This window comes from Bufo gargarizans, chromosome 7 (assembly GCF_014858855.1).
Source record: "Bufo gargarizans isolate SCDJY-AF-19 chromosome 7, ASM1485885v1, whole genome shotgun sequence".
Classification (NCBI taxonomy): domain Eukaryota; kingdom Metazoa; phylum Chordata; class Amphibia; order Anura; family Bufonidae; genus Bufo; species Bufo gargarizans.
In genome coordinates, this window is record NC_058086.1 from 128,939,081 (window position 1) to 128,961,120 (window position 22,040).

The following is a 22,040-nucleotide window of genomic DNA, read 5'->3' on the forward strand; positions in this document are numbered from 1 at the left end:
TTAAAGGAAAAAATTTTAGGAAACATTCTTTCCTGTATATTTACTTGTATTTAAAGTGCAAGTGCTGCCAAAAATTACAAGCAAGAGGCACTCCGATACAACATGTATATCACATAAAGGAGGGCCTCATTCACATTGTGGTACAATTGTTCAGGTAGTGGGACTCCTACACTCGGCACTCAAATACACTCTTTATTACACATGAAGGAGGGCATCATACACACCCTTGAAAAACTATGATTGATGGCATGCTGGTGACCCTCTAAAACATTATGAGCAAGGGCCTGCTGGTGACTCTCTAAAAACATTAGGGACAAGGGCCTGCTGCTGATCTGACCATCTAAAACATTAGGGGTGAGGGTCTGCTGCTGAGCTGACCATCTAAAAAATTAGGGGTGAGGGTCTGCTGCTGAGCTGACCATCTACAAAATTAGGGGAGAGGGTCTGCTGCTGAGCTGACCACCTTAAAAATTAGGGGTGAGGGTCTGCTGCTGAGCTGACCATCTAAAAAAATTAGGGGTGACGGCCTGTTGATGAGCTGACTCTCTAAAACATTAGGAGCGAGTGCCTGCTGCTGATCTAACCATGGAAAAAATTATGGGCGAGGGCCTGCTGCTGAGCTGACCATCTAAAACATTAAGGGTGAGGGTCTGCTGCTGAGCTGACTCTCTAAAACGGGGCGAGGGCCTGCTGCTGAGCTGACCATCTAAAACATTAGGGGTGAGGGTTTGCTGCTGAGCTGACTCTCTAAAACATTAGGGGCGAGCGCCTTCTGCTGAGCTGACCATCAAAAATATTATGGTTGAGGGCCTGCTACTGAGCTGACCCTCTAAAACATTAGGAGTGAGGGCAGTCACCAAGTTATGGCTATTATCAGACACAACCATGTCTGGTTCTAGGTTCAGTGGCGAGAGCCACAGCTCAGTCTGGTCCCTTATACCCTGCCACATATCTTCAGCGGTGTGCTGTTTGTCACCTAAGCAAATAGGTTTCAGCACGGTCTGTTGCCGCTTCCCCACTGCAGTGCTACACTGCTTCCAGCTACTGACTGATGGCTGACTGGTGCTGCAAGATGAGAATTCAGAGGTGGAAGTGGAGGAGGAGAAGTGGGGGTTGCAGCCACTAATGTAGGTAGTGTCAGAAATCCTGATGGAAGTAGGGCCCGCAGTCCTTGGCGTTAGAAGGCCTCCAGAACGTTCACCTAGTGTGCCGTCAGGGAAATGTAGCATCCCTGGCCACAAGCACTTGTCCATGTGTCAGTCGTTAAGTGAACCTTCCCAATAACTGCGTTGGTCATGGCACAGGTGATGTTACGGGACACATACTGGTGTAAGGCAGGGACGGCACACCGGGCAAAATAGTGGCGGCTGGGGACTGAGTAACGAGGGACAGCCGCCGCCATCAGGCTGCGGAAAGCCTCAGTGTCCACAAGCCTAAATGGCAACATTTCCAGGGCCAGCAATTTGGAAATGTGCACATTTAGTGCTATGACCTTTGGGTGGGTGGGTGGCTCTTTCGTTCAGAGGCCTGGGGTATGGATATCTGTACACTGCGCTGGGACACAGAAGTGGATGTGCTAGCTAATGGTGCTTGCGAAAGTCCAGGTACAGGGCGGGAGGCATCCGGGCCTGCGTCTTGGACAGGGGATTGGCCAGCACATAACACCGGGGAAGAGGAGGCAGTGGTGTGACCCGCAGACACTGATTTTGGACCCAAGCGTTCAGCCCACCTATTTCGGTGCTTTTATGCCATGTGGCAGATCATGCTGGTGGTGGTGAGGTTGCTAGTGTTCACGCCCCTGCTCATTTTGGTATGGCACAGGTTGCAAATGACAATTCTTTTATCGTCCGCACTTTCATCAAAAAAGCACCAGACTGCGGAACACCTACCCCGTGGCAAGCGAGATTTCCACAAGGGGGTGCTCTGGGGAACAGTTGGGGGCCTTCTCCCTTTTGCCACCCCACTGCCTCTTCCAGCGGTGCTGTGGATCCTTTCACTTCTGTACTGCTGTCCTTGCTCGGCTTGTCACCTTCCTAGGTTGGGTCAGTGATTTCATTGTCCACCATCTCCTCTTCCACTTCCTCACTCTGGTCATCCTCCTGACTTGTTGACCTAACAAAAACCTCACTTATTGACAACTGTGTCTCATCCTCATCATCCACCTCTTGAGACACTAATTGCGGTTGACTTATTGGCAACTGTGTCTCATCATCATTATCCACCTCACGAAACACTAATTGCTGTTCCCCACCACCATCTTCTTCTGACTGTGGGTGCTCAAGAGTTTGGGAATCAGTGCACAAGATCTCCCCATATCCCTCTTCAAGCTGGCTTGGCGAGAGGCCCAAATTAAGGAATGGCGATGAAAAGAGCTCATCGGAATATACAATTGTGGGATCACTTGTTTGCAAAGACTTTCCATCGTGGGAGGAACGAGGATCAGGGCAAAAATTCTGTTGACCAGACTCTTGGCTACTGAGACTAGACTTTGTGGAAGACAGGGTGGTGCTTAACCGACTGGAAGCATTATCTGCTTCAATCCAACCGACCACCTGGTCGCACGTGTGTGACGTCGAGAGTGGTGTCCTGCGCCGCTCTGCAAACTGGGACATGAATGGTATCGGTATCATGGATGAGTGTGTTTCTTGTGCTCTAGCAGCAGGCAAAGTTTCACCGCACACAGGGCCACGGCCTCTGCGTGCACCATCAGCAGCACGGCCACTTCCCCGTCCCTTACTGCTCGCCTTCCGCATACTAAATGGTATATATGCTTGCAAGTATGTCACACGTACAGTAGCGCAGGTTTTGTAAGTGTATGCGCAAATAAATTAGACTGATATTTAGGATGGGCAAACGTTATACAGGAGATGTAGCGCAGGTAATGTTGCTGCCACCAGCAGCAAAAAAATTACACTGAATATCACTGATATTTCGGATGCGGTAACATTATACTGGAGATGTAGCGCAGGTAATATCGCTGTCACCAGCGGTGAAAAAAATTATACTGAATGTCACTGATATTTCAGATGCACTAACTTTATACTGGAGATGTAGCACAGGTAATGTCGCGGAGGTAATGCAACAGGCCAAATAATTGCATGCAATTTAGCGCAGGTTGCGCTAAAAATATATATTGTTGCCAAATACAACAATATTCCTTAAAAGGACTTTTGGGTCTCTACAATAGCACACAATTTAGCGCAGGTTGCTCTAAAAATATATATTGCTACAAGATACAACAATAGTCCTTTAAAGGACTTTTGGGTCTCTAACACCAACCCTGCCTAACAAAAGAATAAAATTAAATTCCCTACACTATCTGTCCCTTCTACAGCACAGCTCTCCCTGACTAAGACTGGCCAAACCACGTGTCATTGGGTGCTTTCCGGCCAGCCAATCACTGTAATGCCAGTAACCAACATGGCTACGGCATTACAGTGAGTGGCAGTACTTACCTGCACGTTTATTGACATATGGGGAGGAGACTCGAGCACACACGGTATTCGGCATGCTCCATCAACACTAACAATGGCAGCAGGACTGTAATGATGGTTGTAATACTGCAGGCAGCATGTTATAGAGCAGGATGAGCAGACTGATATATAGTTTTCTGGAAAAGATTCTGTAAAACTTGTAATTTATACATTTATATCTCTACTTTTTCTGACTTCATTGTTCATAGGTCCGGTGTTATCAGTGATTGTTAGCATTCTCTATGTAAAGCTGGATTTACACATGCCAACTGAGCGGGTAATGGTCGGGAAGGACAAGTCGGCTGCTCGTTCAGCGAAGGAGACCACTTGCATGCAATCTCCTTCACTGTATGAGGATGAGGGATCGCTATTGCGTTTCGCTTGTTCATTGGCTGATCGGTGGCACATTTACATGGCCAGATTGTCGTGAACAAATGCTCGCAGGAATATTTGTTCCCGATAATCTGACCGATTCTTGGGCCATGTACATGCACCTTAACTGTGTCTACAGAGATAGCTGTCTGTTACTGATAGCTGTACATGGGGGAGGTGTTATCGGCGATTGATAGTATTCTCTGTGTAAGTGTGTATACAGAGATAGCTGTCACGCCTTGCCCTGTGGGTGTTCTGAGACGATCTGTCAGAGTTGCTACACGTGACTCAATCTGACAGTTTGTTTTGTTTTGGGTTTGAACTGAATCCCACCTTCTAGGTGGTTCGTTTGGTCACTGGGGAGGCTATTTATTCCTCCCTCTCCCTATAGCCTTTGCGGGTTATAGTTCTTCCTTGTTTGTGTGCTGGAAGTTTTGGTGAATTGTCTGCTCCAACTCATCTAAAAATAAGTCCTTTTCCCTTTTTCCTTCTGTGTCTGTTTTTACTAGGCCCCTAGAGTGACGCTAGCTCCTTCGGTGGTTGAAGGAGCTGGTAGTCTCTTTCCCTACTGCTGAGTGTTTGGTCCAGTGTGTTTCAGCTTAGGTACGTGGGCATGTGCATATCTACCATCGAGATATGCACATGGGCATAGCAGCGTAGGGAAACTCTTTTAGGGATTGCTAGGAGGTGACCCCTTTGTTCCCTAGCTTTTGGGGCCTAGTCAGTTGTTTTGTTTGCTTTGCCGTTTCCTGTTTCCTTCCCTTATCTTACCTACCGTGACATTATAACCCGCCCTACCATAATTTTTAGCAAAATGGATGCTTTGGTTGTATCGCATGCAGCGAGGTAACTGACCTCCGCAATTCGGTTGCACAGTGTCAGAGTGCTTTGGCGTCTGGTTCTTTCAGAGGAAACCAGGTCTGCCTGGAACCTAAGGTTTCTCTCCCTCAAAGGTTTTCCGGGGTAAGTGATAACTTTGTCTGGTTCAGGGAGTCCTGTAAATTGTATTTTCATCTGCGTCCGATTTCTCTTATTATTTCTCTGTTGAAAGGTGACGCTCAGTCCTGGGCTTTTTCTCTGCCGACCGGTTCACAGTCCCTTCAGTCGGTGAATGAATTTTTCAGAGCCCTGGGTCTAATTTATGATGACCTTGACCGGGTCTCCATGGCTGAATCTAAGTTGCGCAACTTTTGCCAGGAAGAACGTATTGTGCTGAATTTAGAAGATGGGCGACTGACTCGGAGTGGAACGATCCTGCACTCCGTAGTCAGTTCTGTCAGGGGCTATCTGAGAGAATAAAAGATGCCCTTTCATTTCATGAAAAACCTGATTCTTTGGAGGCGGCCATGTCTTTGGCCGTACGGATTGATAGGCGTCTTAGGGAGAGATGCAAGATTCCTTTCGGGCAGGGGATGCTGCCTGGTGGGGAATCACTGTCCCTCGGGGTACTCTGACACCTGAATTAGGGGCTCGAGAGAAGCCTATGCAATTGGGTCAGGTTACTTCTTGCTCTGGTAATAGGAATTTTAGGAAGCTGACTAGACTGTGTTTCTTCTGTGGTAAAGAAGGTAATTTCGTTAATGTGTGCCCTTTTATTAAACCTCGAAGTGGTAATGAAAAACAACTAGGGGATCAAAGGAAAAAAAAACTCCCTTACTCTTGGTAGTATGAATGGGGAGTCAGATCAGGCATATGTGTATCCTACCTGCAGTACCCGATTCCTTCTGCCAGCCATGGTGGCGGGTGGCGCTGAGTTAAAGGTATTTGTTGACAGTGGCGCAGGGGTTAATCTTATTGATTTTCAGTTTGTTCAGAGGAATGGTTTTAAAACTACCGCATTAAGCAAAGAGATACCTGTGTTTGTTATAGATTCCGCCCCCCTCTCGCAAAGATGTCTAGTTAATATTATTCAGGATATTCATTTGAGGGTAGGTGATTCTCATGTTGAGTTCATTTCTTGTTTTGTTATGAAAGGTTTGCCTGCTCCGATGGTTCTGGGTTTACCATGGTTGATAAAACATAACTCTACCATTGACTGGCAAACAAGACAAATCAGGAATTGGAGTGAATTTTGTATGGACAATTGTCTCAGTGCCTCTATTTCGGGGGTGGTCACTAAGGTGTTGCCTCACTTTTTTTCCGATTTTTTGGACGTATTCTCGGAGGGCGGAGCTCAGGAGTTGACCCCTCACCGGGAGAATGATTGTCTAGTCAATCTTATCCCCGGAGCAAAAATGCCAGAATCTTGGTTATATAATCTTTCTCAACCCGAAAGAGTAGCTATGCGGGAGTACATTGCTGAGAGTTTGGCAAAGGGACATATTAGACCATCTAAGTCTCCTATGGCCGCTGGCTTCTTTTTCGTAAAGAAGAAGGACGGATCCCTTAGACCGTGCCTAGATTTCCGGGAACTGAATCTCATTACAGTCCGTGATCCTTATCCCCTTCCCTTGATTCCGGATCTTTTTGATCAGATTGTTGGTGCTAGGGTGTTTTCTAAGTTGGATTTAAGAGGAGCTTATAATCTGATCAGAATCAGGGAAGGAGATGAGTAAAAAACGGCTTTCAATACCCCCAAGGGTCACTTTGAGAACCTAGTCATGCTCTTTGGTTTAACTAATGCTCCAGCAGTTTTTCAGCGCTTTATCAATGACATTTTTCATAATTTGGTGGGGAGGTTTGTGGTTATTTACCTCGATGACATACTAATTTACTCTCCCGATATGAAGACTCATCAGGATCATTTGAGACAAGTGTTAATGATCCTTCGGGAGAATAAATTGTATACTAAGTAGGAAAAATGTGTGTTTGCTGTTCAGGAGCTGCCATTTTTGGGGTACTTGTTTTCTGCCTCCGGTTTTCGTATGGATCCCGAAAAGGTCCGTGCGGTACAGGAATGGGATCGACCGGAGAATCAGAAAGCCCTGATGCGGTTTTTAGGATTTACTAATTACTACAGAAAGTTCATCCTGAATTATTCCACCATTGTCAAACCTTTGACAGATATGACTAGGAAGGGCGCTGACTGATCTGTCTGGTCGGATGAGGCATTACAGGCTTTTTCTCCTATTAAGAAATGTTTTGCTTTTGCGCCCATTCTGATGCAACCTGATGTGTCTCAACCCTTCATTGTGGAGGTTGACGCGTCAGAAGTGGGAGTCAGAGCAGTCTTGTCGCAGGGTCCCTCTCCTAGCAAATGGCGCCCGTGTGCTTTTTACTCCAAGAAACTCTCGGCCGCCGAGAGAAATTATGATGTTGGGGATAAAGAGTTGTTGGCCATCAAATTGGCCTTTGAAGAGTGGCGCCTATCCGATTACGGTATTTACTGACCATAAGAATCTGGCCTACCTGCAATCTGCAAAGCGTTTAAATCCTAGGCAGGCTAGATGGTCATTGTTTTTTACCAGGTTAAATTTTGTGGTCACCTATCGCTACTATTGTCACGTAGCTTTCCGGGGGGGGGGTGGATTCGGAGGATTACGCTCCGATTTTGGCTGATGGGGTGGTGGTTTCCGCTCTTTACCCCGAGCTGGAGACGGAAGTGTTGGGGGCTCAAGAGGAGGCTCCTGATTCTTGTCCTCCAGGGAAGTTGTTTGTTCCTTCTGAACTCCGATGCAAAGTCTTCAAGGAGCATCATGATACTGTCCTTGCGGGACATCCTGGAAGTAGATCCACGGTAGATCTTATTTCCCGGAGATTCTGGTGGCCTGGGTTGCGTAAAAGAGTTGAGAGTTATGTAGCAGCTTGTGAGACCTGTGCACGCGCGAAGGTGGCGCACCCTGCCATCAGGATCCCTTCTTCCTTTGTCCATCCCATCTCGTCCCTAGATGCATTTGTCCATGGACTTCATTACTGATTTGCCAAGTTCCTCTGGGAAAACAGTGATTTTGGTGGTAGTGGACCGCTTCAGCAAGATGGCTTACTTTGTACCATTATCAGGTTTTCCCAATGCGAAAACTCTCGCTCAGGTTTTTATTGATAACATTGTGAAATTACATGGCATTCCCTCTGATGTGGTGTCTGATAGGGGGACGCAATTTGTTTCCAGGTTTTGGAGGGCGTTTTGTTCTCATCTGGGTATTCAGTTGTCTTTCTCTTTGGCTTTCCATCCTCAGTCGAATGGTCAAACTGACTAACTAAAAATTGGAGACCTATTTGAGGTGTTTTGTCGCTGAGAATCAGGACGAGTGGTCCTCGTTTTTGTTTTTAGCCGAATTTGCCTTGAACAACTGTAGGCAGGAGTCAACTGATAAGTCACCATTTTTTGGCGCATATGGTTTCACCCTCAGTTTGGTACTTTTTCTAGGACCGAATCTTCTAGGATACCAGAAGAGGAGAGAATCTCTTCCTCTTTGTCATCTATCTGTCCGAAGATTCAAGTTAATTTGAAAAAAATGGGTGAAAGATATAAACGGATGGCTAACAAGAGACGTATGACTGGTCCGGACCTGTGTGTGTGTGATTTTGTGTGGTTGTCCACTAAAAACATTAAGCTGAAGGTACCCTCTTGGAAATTGAGTCCAAGATTTATTGGCCCTTACAAAATCTCGGCCATTGTCAATCTGGTGGCGTTTCGTCTGGAACTTCCGCAGGCCTGGAAGATCCATAATGTGTTTCACAGGTCCTTGTTGAAGAAATATATACAGGTATATGTGGAACCTGTGGAACCATCTCCTTTGCCTCCTCCTCCTGTTTTGGTTGATAGTAATCTGCAGTTGCAGATCTCCAGAATTCTCAACTCACGTGTTCTTTGGGGTTCCCTTTAGTACCTGGTGCATTGGAGGGGATACGGTCCCGAGGAAAGAATGTGGGTTACAGCTACCGATGTTAACGCTGGCCGCCTTGTTAATGCCTTTCACAGGGCACACCCGGATAAAGTTGGGCCTGGGTGTCCGCAGGTCACCCGTAGAGGGGAAGTACTGTCACGCCCTGCCTTGTAGGTGTTCTGAGACGATCTGTCAGAGTTGCTGCATGTGACTCGATCTGACAGTTTGTTTTGTTTTGGGTTTGAACTGAATCCCACCTCCTATCAGGTGTGGTTTGTTTGGTCATTGGGGAGGCTATTTATTCCTCCCCCTCCCTATAGCCTTTGCGGGTTATAGTTCTTCCTTGTTTGTGTGCTGGAAGTTTTGGTGGATTGTCTGCTCCAACTCATCTAAAAATAAGTCCTTTTCCCTTTTTCCTTCTGTGTCTGTTTTTACTAGGCCCCTAGAGTGACGCTAGCTCCTTCGGTGGTTGAAGGAGCTGGTAATCTCTTTCCCTTTTCCCTACTGCTGAGTGTTTGGTCCAGTGTGTTTCAGCTTAGGTACGTGGGCATGTGCATATCTACCATCGAGATATGCACATGGGCATAGCAGCGTAGGGAAACTCTTTTAGGGATTGCTAGGAGGTGACCCCTTTGTTCCCTAGTTTTGGGGCCTAGTCAGTTGTTTTGTTTGCTGTGCCGTTTCCTGTTTCCTTCCCTTATCTTACCTACCGTGACAATAGCTGTTAGTCACTGATAACTGTACACAGGGGAGGTGTTATCAGTGATTGATAGTAATCTATGTGTAAGCGTATATACAGGGATAGCTGTCAGTCACTGATAGTTGTACAAGGGGGAGGTGTTATCAGTGATTAATAGCATGCTCTGTGTAAGTGTTTATACAGAGATAGATGTCAGTCACTGATAGTTGTACACAGGGAAGTGTTATTAGTGATTGATAGCATTCTTTGCATAAGTATGTATACAGAGATAGCTGTCAGTCACTGATAGCTGCACACGAGAGAGGTGTTATCAGTGATTGATAGTATTCTCTGTGTAACTGTATATACATAGATATCTGTCAGTCACTGCTAAGATGTCCCCTGTGTACAACTGAGCTCAGAAAGAGCAGGTATTTTAATGTATAAAAATAACAAGTTTTACTGAATCTTTTCCCAGAAACCTATATATGAATCTGCTCAGCTCCTCCTGCTCTATAACATGCTGCCTGCAGATTGTACTGTATTTCGTGTTGACAGGTTCTATTTAAATAATCTTAAATAATTATACTATAATTAATATAACCAGTAATTGATATAATCAGTGTATTATTTATTTTAGTCATATCTTATATCCAGTGAACTAACAGATAGATTTTACATATAATACAGAAAAATTATATGGGTAAGGGTCCATTCAGATGCCCGTAGTGCATTGCGGATCCGCTATACACCCGGCCAGCAACCCCATAGAAATGCCTTTTCTTGTCTGCAATTGCGGAGAAGAATAGGACATGTTCTATTTTTTTCTGGAGTGCGGACCGGAAGATCGAGGGCGCGCTCTGGAAATGCGGATGCGGACAGCACATAGTGTGCTCTTCGCATCCATTCCGTCCCTATAGAGAATGAATGGGTCCGCACCCGTTCCACACAATTGCGCAACGGATGCGGACAACAATTGCGGATGTCTGAATGGAGCCTTAAGGTGTAAAATATCAAATATCTTTCAATCCAACCACTTGCTACAGTTATTGCACTGGAAATTCCTGTGTGTCAAATGAGTATTATTATAGTCCCATCTTTAAGGGAAACACTAGACTGGGTTTACACAGCATTGTGGTCATTCATTATCTGTGTGATCTGAACCAATTCCAAGCAATGATTTTCTCTGTGACAACAATATTTGCTACATATGTAGCAAAATGAATAAAACATTACTACTTTAGGCAACATATGACCTTTGGGTCTCACAATCAATAGAAGTTATGAGAGAGAGACCTACCTCTACTGTGCATTAAAATACTAATTAATACACATTATTCATTTACCTGTTTCAAATGTGCTCACAGTGGAAAGTATGGTTTCACACTTGTCATTTACAGCCGTTACTGAAACATTGTAGGTTTGTCCACATTGCAACCCCAAGTTTGAGAGAGCTGTACTAGTAGCATTGTAACTTGAGGTTGTCCCATTTCCAGAGAGTGAGGCCAGGTAGTAGATGGCTCCTTTACCCTCTGTCCATGATATTAAGGCATTGTTATTTTCGCATTGCACATCTACAGTAATATCCTTGGGTTGACAGGGAGCTGAATAAAAAAATAATAATAATCATGATTATTATTATTATATATATTGCTCACAGGACTGTAAACATAAAAAAGTTCTACTAACTCTCACTGATCCTCACCAATGTCATTCCAACACTGCTCTGGTCACCACTGCTCTCCACTACCTGGTCCTGGCCTGACAGGCCGGAAATGCTAGGAAAAGTCCATTGAGCCAATCACTAGAGCAGCGCCGATCGATGAAGGTGAGTTTGATTTTTTTTAACCCCCTGTGACCCATGTATAAAAAATGAATATCGCTGGACAACCGCTTTAGCCAGCCACAAAATTGAGAAATGCCAGAATATCTATAGCATAGGCCAGTGATGGCAAACCTTTTACAGACTAAGTGCCCAAAGTGTAACCCAAAACCCACATATTTATCGCAAAGTGCCAATGTACTTTATCATTTAGCTATAATAGCCTGCCTACAGTCCATGTGCTGCCTGGGCTGTTCATAACGTGCCCTGCGCTGATGAATGGCAGAACAATTCTAAGGCATATTGGTACACCATAGACTTTTTCCATGCTGTAGGTGCCCACAGAGAGGGCTCTGAGTGCCGCCTCTGGCAACCGTACCATAGGTTTGTCACCACTGGTATAGGCTGATAAGTAACTGTAGGAAAATTAACATTTGTGTAATTACCATGCATTCGGTGTGATAAGAATTCAATTTACATTAGTAATTAAAGAAACAGTCTCCTCATTTCCCACTAGCAACCAAGCTAGAGGAAAATTATATTTTATTTCTACATATCATGCATGGAAACAGAGAACTTGGAGTTATGCAGGAGCAGTAATCTGTACTCTTGTATACTCTGGAAGTAATCAGTACTCTGGAATAGATAAATCCTACTACAAGAACCACTGTTGGGCTATGAAGTTTCTAATCATACTGTGAGTATTAGATTAGTTCCTTATTTTATTTTAGTCATTGGAACATTTGTCACACAGTCGATAAACTCCCAACTATAACCTTACTGAGCTGACCTCTGGATTTATCAGTAGACAATCCGTTTTAGGTGGAAATTAACCGTTACACCACACCTATTGAAATCTAAGGGCTCCCATGTAATGCAGAGAGCACGAGTTCCTACTGAACTACCTATCGTACCAGCTACTCTCTGCTCTCACTAACAGAAAGGGATCCCTACAGTATATAAAAAGGGTAATCCAAAAAGGAAATGTGTCCTAAAAACTAGAATCAGCAGCCTAATCTGTTAAAGCGGTTTTCTTGGAGTTCCATATTGATGACCTATCCTGAGTACAGAACTCCCAGAAAAGTTAGTGTTTCATCTCATATAATTTTCTCCCATAAGAGGACTCTATAAATCCGTATCAGTAACGTATATGTTACATATAGTACATTACATGCATTTTGTGGTTGTGTTTTCCATTCTTATTTTAAAGGGGTTCTGCACTTTCAATTAACTGATGATCTATCCTCTGGATAGATCATCAGCTTCTGATCGGCGGGGGTCCGACACCCGGGACCCCCGCCGATCAGCTGTTTGAGAAGGCAGCGGCGCTCCAGCACTGTTTACCGCCGGGCCGCCCGCCCACTGACGTCACGACTTGTATCAACTAGAGTGGGCGCGGCTAAGCTCTGTTCACTTGAATGGAGCTTAGCCGCGCCCACTCTAGTTGATACAAGTCGTGAAGTCAGTGGGCGGGCGGCCCGGCGGTAAACAGTGAGAAGGCAGCGGCGCTACTGCCAGCGCCGCTGCCTTCTCAAACAGCTGATCGGCGGGGGTCCCGGGTGTCGGCCCCCCGCCGATCAGAAGCTGATGATCTTTCCAGAGGATAGATCATCAGTTAATTGAAAGTGCAGAACCCCTTTAACTGTTCTAATTCTTTCTAATGTGAAACCACATAAAAGCTTCTGGTATGTAGCAGAACAACACAAACGTTCCTGCACCGTGGACAAATGTCTACAGTCTTCCATTGCTACAGTGCTTGGGGTTTTCCGAGACATTTATGCTGATGGCCTATCTTCTGAATAGGTCATCAGTATCTAATCATTGGGGGTCCAGGATCCCTACCGATCAGCTGTTTGAGAAGGCACTGAGAAGGTCATTGGTATAAAAGTCCAAAAATATTTTGGTGACTTCAACTCGCTGTTGTGTGACTATTTTAGAGTTGGGATTTGGGTGTAAAAACAGGCAAATCTCAGAAAGGTCACAGGCTACTCGTAGCCCTATGCAACTCACATTGTTGTCTATGATGGCAAAGTCGTGACAAAACAGTGTTGGACTTTTCGTGTCACATCGTAGTCACAGCAGGACGTGTGTCACATCACAACCTTATCAACAATCATTAAATATGAAGCGGCAATCCTCCTGTTGATCAGCACATGTTGCCCTGTAGGCCTGGCCTTACTGTACCATGCCAAGTAACAGAGGGCTGGTCTAGGCTCTATCCTATCTTCCAGAAATACAGACATGACCTTTACTATGTTGTAAAAAAGATTTTAAAAATGTCTTATGTCATATGCACTGACCTGTCATGGATTTCTGGACTGCACTGTTTATTGACTGGCACTTTCGGTTAGAGGAATACACGTAAAAGCTGTACTCCAATCCGCACTCCAGGCCAGAGATCCGACAAGAGGTAGAAAAGCCAGAACACGAAAGCTCATTTCCAGAGGGATCAGTGGCGACTGCAGTGTGGTAGGTTGGGTGATAGTTGTTTTCATCCCAGTAAACCAGAGCTTCGTAACTGACACAGTCAATGGTCACCTCCACCACGTCAGGAGTACACGGAGCTGCATGTGAACCAGAAACATTACTTGGGGTACTTAAAGGTAATAGCAGTAGTTTGAATTCTGTTTGGTTCTATAATATTAATTGAAAATGAAACCTTATTTTGCTGATAAAATACTGATGGGACCGAACCAGAGCCCATGGTGGCACTTACTGAGTCCACAACATGAACAGTCAGGCTGGCACGCATTGATAGTGTCCTCCTGTGAGCACATAGTCAGTCCCTAAACCATTTCCATACCCCATTCTTAACCTTCAGTGTATCTCTGAGCTGATGTGCAGACACATTGAAGAGGCTGTTCTTCAATTAAAGGGACCCTGTCACCATAAAAAAAGCAGCCCAGCGCATAGAGCAGGAGAAGCTGAGAAGATTGATGTATACATTTGTGAGAAAAGATTCAGTATAGCTTGCATTTTATTGATGTAAATCTTTGCTCATTTTGAACTAAGGAGTCACATGGGCGGTCCTACTCCGTGACTGACAGCCCTCCCCATGTGACTGTGCATACAGCTGTCTGCCACTAGGACCGCCCACATGACTCCTTAGCTCAGAATGAGCAAAGATTTATCATTAAGTTATAATGAATGCTTTCCCACAAAACTCTATATCAATCTGCTCAGCTTCTCCTGCTCAGTAACACACGGCCTGCAGATTGCCCTGCATTTCCATCATGGAGACAGGTTTCCTGCAATGTAAATCTGCAGGGATGTTACAGCCAGGGGCAGTTAGACAACTCTGGAGTGCCTTTTTCAGGACAAGCACCTCTGCCATAGGTTGTATTGCAGGTTAAGAAAAGAAAATGGCAAGACCGAATAGACGGATTTTATGCTCACTGTCATCTACTTACCTCTAGTGCAGGGCTGTACCAACCTGAGGCCCTCCAGCTGTTGTAAAACTACAATTCCCACCATGCCCTGCTGCAGGCTGATAGCTGTAGGCTGTCTGGGCATGCTGGGAGTTGTAGTTTTGCAACAGCTGGAGAGCCGCAGGTTGGCTATCCCTGCTCTAGTGGATACATTTGCACAATTTAATAGCTTTTTCAGAAATTGGGTGACCCTTTTCAGTGAAAATGTAAAATCTGTCTGTAAATGACTGTTCTGTGGATTTAATAATGATGATACCAGTCAGCCTGAATTTGTTGGGAACTTAGAGGTAATCTAGCACTTGTTTGATAAAAGTGATTCTTCATATCCAAATCAATAAACTCCGGTTGTACATAGTTCACAGTAGAACAGTCCTGTACGCATATGCGTTTTGAACTGGGTGGTTTTTAACCATACCCTGTGTTAAGCCCCATGCACACAACCGTAATTTTGGTCCGCATCCGATCTGTATTTTTTGCAGATCAGATGCGGACCCATTCATTTCAATGGGGCTGCAAATAATACGGACCCCATGTGTTGTCCACATCCGTATGTCTGTTCCGCTATCCCACAAAAAAAGATAGAACATAGCCTATTCTTTTCCATTTTCTGTACAAAAATAGGCATTTTAACATAGGCTGGGACATGTGGAACTGGAATTATGTTTGTGTGCCTGGAGCTTGAGTATGTAAAAACAGACTCCACTATGAAAGCTTGGATATTTTCATTTTTTTTTAAAGAAGCAATAAGATAAGGTTACATGTGTTGTGTCATCTCATACATTAGGGGCATGTCGTAGTGATGTTTGATAGGTAAGGGTCCCACCTCTGAGACCCACATGTAGGAGAAACCACAGAGAGAAGAAGAGCGGACCACCATTCATTTCTATGAGACTGCAGAAAGTAGCAGAGCATGCCACTCAGCTATTTTCAGCACTCCCATAGAAATGATGGGAGGACAGCCAAGCATGCTGTTTTAGAGATAGGTGCGGGTCCCAGAGATCAGCACCTATCAGACATTGGGGCATATCCTAGTGATATGCCACCAACGTATGAGATGGACCAACCCCTTTAAGCCAATCAGTTGCAGTTCAGATGGTATCTTAAGCGCCACCTGTTTCAAAAGTTGCATAGTTGGCAGCGTCACTGCTGCAGTATGTGTTCCAGGTGGTAACTGACACGGCATACATATATCCACAGCGAACTCCTTCAATAGCGCACATAGTTGTGGTTGTGTTACACGACAGAGTATGTCCATTATTCCCTTCAGTGACCACAATGTAGGATTCTGCCCCTTTGCTAGGAGACCAGGTAATACTTAGGAGGTCCGGTGATGAGCAGTTCATGCTGATTTCAATGTTGGTGGGCAGGCATGGTGCTGTTAATGAAATAAAAACATTGTAGAAGCAAATAAAGTATATAAAATATCAAACTTTATATATTATTTAAAGAGCTTTTCCATAACATATTCTTAGGATAGGCCATCAGATCGGTGGGGATACTGGGTGTCAGACACCATCAATCAGCTTTTTTAGGCAACCACCACTGGTACTGGACAGAGCTGGAGGCAGAAAGCTGCGTCCATTGTGTTTTGGCTGTGCTGGGGTACTGCAGCTTCGGTCTCTTTCGAGTGAATGGGCGCTGAGCTGCAGTTCACCCGGCATCAGAAACTACACAGTGGGTGGTAGTTACCGGTGGCTTCTGAAACAGCTGATCAGTAGGGGTGTGTATCCTGAGGATAGAAGTCATCAATATCTAAGTCCTGGAAAACTCTTTTAAACATTGTTGTCATACTTGTTTTTGGCAGTTGCATTTTGGCCACATTTGATACGGGGTTGGTCAGGCGGAGGTTGGTACACAGGCACACCAGCAGATTATAGCACACCTTTGCAGGACCTAGCAAGCTAGTAAACCTATTGCTCAGACAGTGAGCAAGAAAAATAGCACAGCATATATAGCAGTGCTGATTAACATATTAGAAGCAGCTGCACACAGAACCAAAGAAGGTTTATCCCTTGAAGTACTGCAGAATAAGGTGAGGTTCAATCATGAGACACAGCCTTTGTCCACTGCCAGAGTGCTGGAACTGCAACAGACACAGGGAGAGTGAAGCCGCTTCCATACCCCCCCCCCCCCCCCCCCCCCTTCCCAGGAGTAGCAGGGCAAAGGTGACTATAGGCCACTAAGGTAAAAAGATATTGTAACAATGCCAAGTTTGCTTAGAAAATTACAGTATTTGTTCTATTTTGCCACACCTAACATAATTGTCTTTTTCCAACAAAAGGGCTCCCCAAATTATAAATAGGAAAGTGAAAGGATGGACTCTATACATCCTATGCCCACCTGCAGTAAAAAAAAATCATAGTTGAGGCTAAAATTCCACCTTACCCCCATTGCTTGCCAAATGTGTATGTTTTGTGATGTTGCTGATAAGGCATGAAAAATGCAATTTGTTTTACAAAATTACCTGTTCCAACTGTTGTTGCATTTGTTGTGATGCTGTGGCAGCTGCCATCATATGCTGTGACAGTGACATTGTAAAGCTGTCCACACTGTAGGTCTGACACTGAGCATGAGGTGGTTGATGAAACACAAGAAACCTCACTTCCATCGGGCCCGTGAAATACTGCTGTATATGACACTGCCCCAGCGCTTGGCTCCCAGAGAACCGATGCTCCGTTTATACCGCAGTCCGGTGTCGCTGTAATGTGCATCGGGCTGCATGGGGCTGTAAGATTCAAGTAAAACCAGTTAACCTAATCATCCTAGACAAATGAAGTTATATAATTACATGATCACTTACTATAAGGCTGGTTTCACACGGACGTTGCGGAAAAAGATGCGGGTGCGTTGCAGGAACATGCACGATTTTTCCGCACGAGTGCAAAACATTGTAATGCGTTTTGCACGCGCGTGAGAGAAATCGGCATGTTTGGTACCCAAACCCGAACTTCTTCACAGAAGTTCAGGTTTGGGTTAGGTGTTGCGTAGATTGTATTATATTCCCTTATAACATGGTTATAAGAGAAAATAATAGCATTCTTAATACAAAATGCATAGTACAATAGGGCTGGAGGGGTTAAAAAAAAAAGTTTAATAATTTAACTCACCTTAATCCACTTGTTCGAGGAATAGGACCTTTGATTACGTCACTGCGCTCATCACATGGTCCGTCACATGAGCCATCACCATGGTTAAAGACCATGTGATTAGCGCAGTGATGTCATCAAAGGTTATTTTCCTGTGCACAGCAAAGATGAAGACAGAAGAGAAGTCGGGCTGCGCGAACAAGTGAATTAAGGTGAGTTAAATTATTTTATTTTTTTTAACCCCTCCAGCACTATTGTACTATGCATTCTGTATTAAGAATGCTATTATTTTTCCTTATAACAATGTTATAAGGGAAAATAATAATGATCGGGTCTCCATCCCAATCATCTCCTAGCAACCGTGTGTGAAAATCGCACCGCATCCGCACTTGCTTGCGAATGCTTGCGATTTTCACGCAGCCCCATTCACTTCTATGGGGCCTGCGTTGCGTGGAAAACGCACAATATAGAGCATGCTGCGATTTTCACGCAACGCACAAGTGATGCGTGAAAATGACCGCTCATGTGAACAGCCCTATAGAAATGCGTTCACCTCACGCATTGCACCCGCGCGGAAATCTCGCCCGTGTGAAAGGGGCCTAAGGGTTCTGACTACCTGGCATACATGGTGCAAGGCCATAGAAGGCATGTCAACACAGAAGGTCAACATGTGGGGGTGTAATATAACCTCATCTGCCCGTTCTCAGATCCTCTAAGCAGCCTACTAGAAAAACTCAGAGGTGCTTATATTAAATGCTTCAGTTTCAAGAAGCACATACCTCCCGCTAAGGCTCTGTGCATTTCTATAGTCAATGAGTTGTCAAAATTTTTCAATACAAGGAGATATATTTTTTTTATAATGGAAGACAATGGTAGACATATGTAACTACACTCCTCCACATTGAAATTGCAATAGTAAAAAGAAAATCCATGGAATTTTCGAAATTACATGGTTTATAGACATGTTACTGATATGCAAATATGTATGAGTACCAAATGCAGAAATACACGCACCTACATGTCTTGCTATGCTATTAGTAAGGCTATCGATGGTTGAGGTATGTTCTACTATACTGAATGCACTTAGATCTGCTGCTGGCAGCTCCCTCTGCAATTGCTGAGGAATAATGTCCTAGATGTGCTTGATGGGATACAAATCCAGAGATTCTCCAGGCCATGGTAGCACATTTAGGTCAAACAGGCTGTTTACAGTAGCACAAGCAACATGCAGCCTGGAACCCTTTGGAGAAATGGCCGTACCACTGGTTTCACAGCCAAATCAATGTAACACTGAACTGTTAGTGTACCTGAAATGAAGACTAGAGGGTCTGGCTACCTACCGTACATTATGCCACCTCACACCATAATCCTCGTGCAATGTTCTGTTGTGAAGGACTCTTTATTCACGTGGTCTCCAGACCAATCTTAGGCTATCATTGCGTCTGTGACAAATGTGGGACTGTTACAGCTGTGGATGTGGAACCACTGTGCAAAGTACCAGGAGTGGTTGGCTTCTGACCCACGGGGGTCAGAGACACCAATGTGAGACACTAGAGGGTAATACAACCCAGGTTGTCAGGAATAGGCAATCAGAGCAGGCGGCTCAGGGTCAAAACAGTGAACTAGAAGAGGTCGGTACACAGGAGGATAAACGATTAAAGCTCTTTTACAGCAAGTTAGCAGATCCAAGCAAAACCTGTTGAGCAGGTAAGGGGTGAAACCAAGAGCCCACCATATACAGGAGAGTTGATGAGCTAATTTTTCAACACCCGAACAGCAGCACACAGCGCGGAAGCGGAAGTGAGATACCCTGAAGACTAGTCCTAAATCATACACATGCAGCTGACGCCCGTGCAGAATGTACAGCAGCAGCATAAGCTGCCATTGTAACAGGGACATATCTCTAAATAGGATAGACCTGCTTTGCCTTCTAATGTTTTGTTTAGCTACTGTTTGCCGCCCTAGGCTTGGGATCTGACGTCCAATTTCACTTGCAGTACAAAATAGATTACTATGTGCCATTCTTCTAATCAGACGATCCGTCCGTGCAGAGGTTCATCTCTGTGTACTTCTTTTCTGTCATTCCAACCACTGAGAAATACAAGGTCGAACAGTGCTGACATCTCAACAAACATCTCTGCGACAAAGGGTGATAACTGGCATGTCGACAAACAGAAGGCATCAATCATCCCATGTGACTTGATTTGACTTTTAAGGTTTCATGTAGCTAAAAAAGTTTGCGTTCAATCTGGCTTTTATGCCCGTACCACATGCCACGGATTAGAGCTAGGTGCTTGAAAATTTAATAATCCGCAGATTTTAGTGACACCTGCAAGTTCTTCAATAACCTTATGGTTTGTCCTTGGCGTTACAACTTCAATGTTGCGTTGTGTATACAGGCTTATATTTGTATACTTCTGATTTGTATGTCTGACGGTACAGATCAAACTTGCATGCCAAACACATGCCCTAAACACAGTATTAATAAATCTTAAGAGGGGTATTCCAGAGGTTAGTGAGGCGCTACAACTCCTTTTCTACAGTACAATACGCAAATTTTGTGGCACTGTATGGGGTAATGCAGTGAAAGCCTGCATGAATCTGTAATTGATATGTCCAAATTCACAAAGGTAGAGTAAAGCATTTATGAAACTGGCTGTAAATCTATCAGTTTTAATATTGCCTCATTCTACCATCTGAAATGTTCCTATAAGGGCTAATGCACACGAACGTATTTTTGGTCCACATCTGATCCATATTTTTCGCAGGTCAGATGCGGACCCGTTTACTTCAACGGTGCCGCAAAAGATCCGAACAGCACACCGTCGGCATCCGTATGTCCGCTCCGCAGCTCCGTAAAAAACTACAAAATATCCTATTCTTGTCCACATTACAGACAAGGAGAGGACTGTTCTATTATGGGCCAGACGGCCCCACAAAATGCGGAACACACACGGCCAGTATCTTTGTATTGCGGATCCGCAATTTGCTGACATGTGCATGAGCCTTACAACTGTTGTTAGGCCTGACCAGATTGTCATCACAAGTATTGACCATGGAGGGGAGCACTTGTAACCTGGAACACTGGTAAGAATACAGTATGTTTTTTGCTCATACTAAAATGAATATTTTCAACCCATATTTCTGCAGTATGGTCTTTCTTCACCGCACACTTACCAGATTTGACTTCTATTTCTGCACTCGGTGCACTCTTACATTCATCGTGCATGGCCAGGACTGTCAAGCTGTATACCTCCCCACATTGAAGTGGGGACAGCAGGCACTTGTTGTCTGATACGTCTGCAATGGTAACGTCCCCCTGTCCTCCCACAGCTGTGGCAGAATAGCCGGTGGCTCCATGACTCACATCCCACAGCACATTAAGTTCATTTTCCTGGCACATTATTGTAGCGTTTATAGTCCGAGGAACACATGGCACTAGAATCAAAGAAATGACAGTGACATTAAACACTAATGTCTTCTACTAGTCTTCTGTAACACTTAAGAGATTGTGTCAAATTACAGGCACAGTCCATTTATCAGAGCTGTCCCTCGTCATGAGCCTTGCACTTGTGCACCATCACATGGTCATGAACAGATTTGAATCCTCTGAAAGTAAATATAAAACATTTTCACTGAATGACAGCAAGCAGAAACCACTATGAATTCACATGAAAAGTACAGTACATTAGAAAACTACATAGTAACATTATCCAAAAAATATTTGGGCTGAATACCACAAAATGCCACTTTAAGTCTGCCCGGATTTTCCACCTTGCAGCACCCATAGCACTCCCTTTAAGTGTTGTACCATCTCACACACTGGTGGTATGTCTCTAGGATATGCCACCAATGTCAGATAGGTGCGGGATCAAGCATTTCTGGAACTGCCATGGACCCCCAATGTATATATTGGCATTGATTTAGGGCTTGTGTCCAATGGTTATTCCTCAGGGAACTAGTGATGTCACGGTGCTTGAATGTTTTTGGCACTCTCATAAAAGTGAATGGAGGGTGGCCATGCATGCATGGTGCGCCCTTATTCACTTTGAGGGGCCTGTTATAGAGGTGGGACCCGCACCTATCTGACATGGGTGGCATATCCTAGCAATATACCACCAATGTGTGAGATGGATCGACCCCAAACAAAGTGGGAGCACAGCTTAGAATCTAACCCAACTCAGGGAAAGTGTGTACCCAGCAACCCCCTTTAATGATGTCTATGACCAGTGCTAGGAGAGAACTGGAAGCTGAACCATCATTGTTTAGTAACCTATTAAACGCAGGATATCACTGGAGCTCTGAGGAATAACCACAGGACACCAGCCCTAAATCAATATATACAGTATACATTAGCGTCTTCACTGCCCTAAACCAGCAGAGATATTCATTAACGCCTTTACTGCTCCAGACC

The 22,040-nt window shown here is 44.6% G+C and overlaps 1 protein-coding gene across 2 annotated transcripts in view; it reads right to left on the reverse strand.

The window, feature by feature from the left end:
* The window catches only part of LOC122943801 (fibronectin type III domain-containing protein 7-like), a 42,884-nt gene extending 21,661 nt beyond the window's left edge, over positions 1-21,223 (reverse strand). The window contains exons 1-6 of one of the 2 annotated variants that reach the window (XM_044301844.1): positions 21,150-21,223; positions 20,804-21,064; positions 17,005-17,265; positions 15,652-15,915; positions 13,413-13,676; positions 10,637-10,894 (exon numbers count right to left, since the gene is read on the reverse strand). In XM_044301844.1, coding sequence (XP_044157779.1) covers positions 10,637-10,894; positions 13,413-13,676; positions 15,652-15,915; positions 17,005-17,265; positions 20,804-21,064; positions 21,150-21,162 — 1,321 coding nt within the window. In that variant the 5' untranslated portion in view covers positions 21,163-21,223. The remainder of the gene's footprint in view (positions 1-10,636; positions 10,895-13,412; positions 13,677-15,651; positions 15,916-17,004; positions 17,266-20,803; positions 21,065-21,149) is intronic. The other variant, XM_044301845.1, reaches the window with a different exon arrangement.
* Between the last annotated feature and the right edge of the window lie 817 nt (positions 21,224-22,040).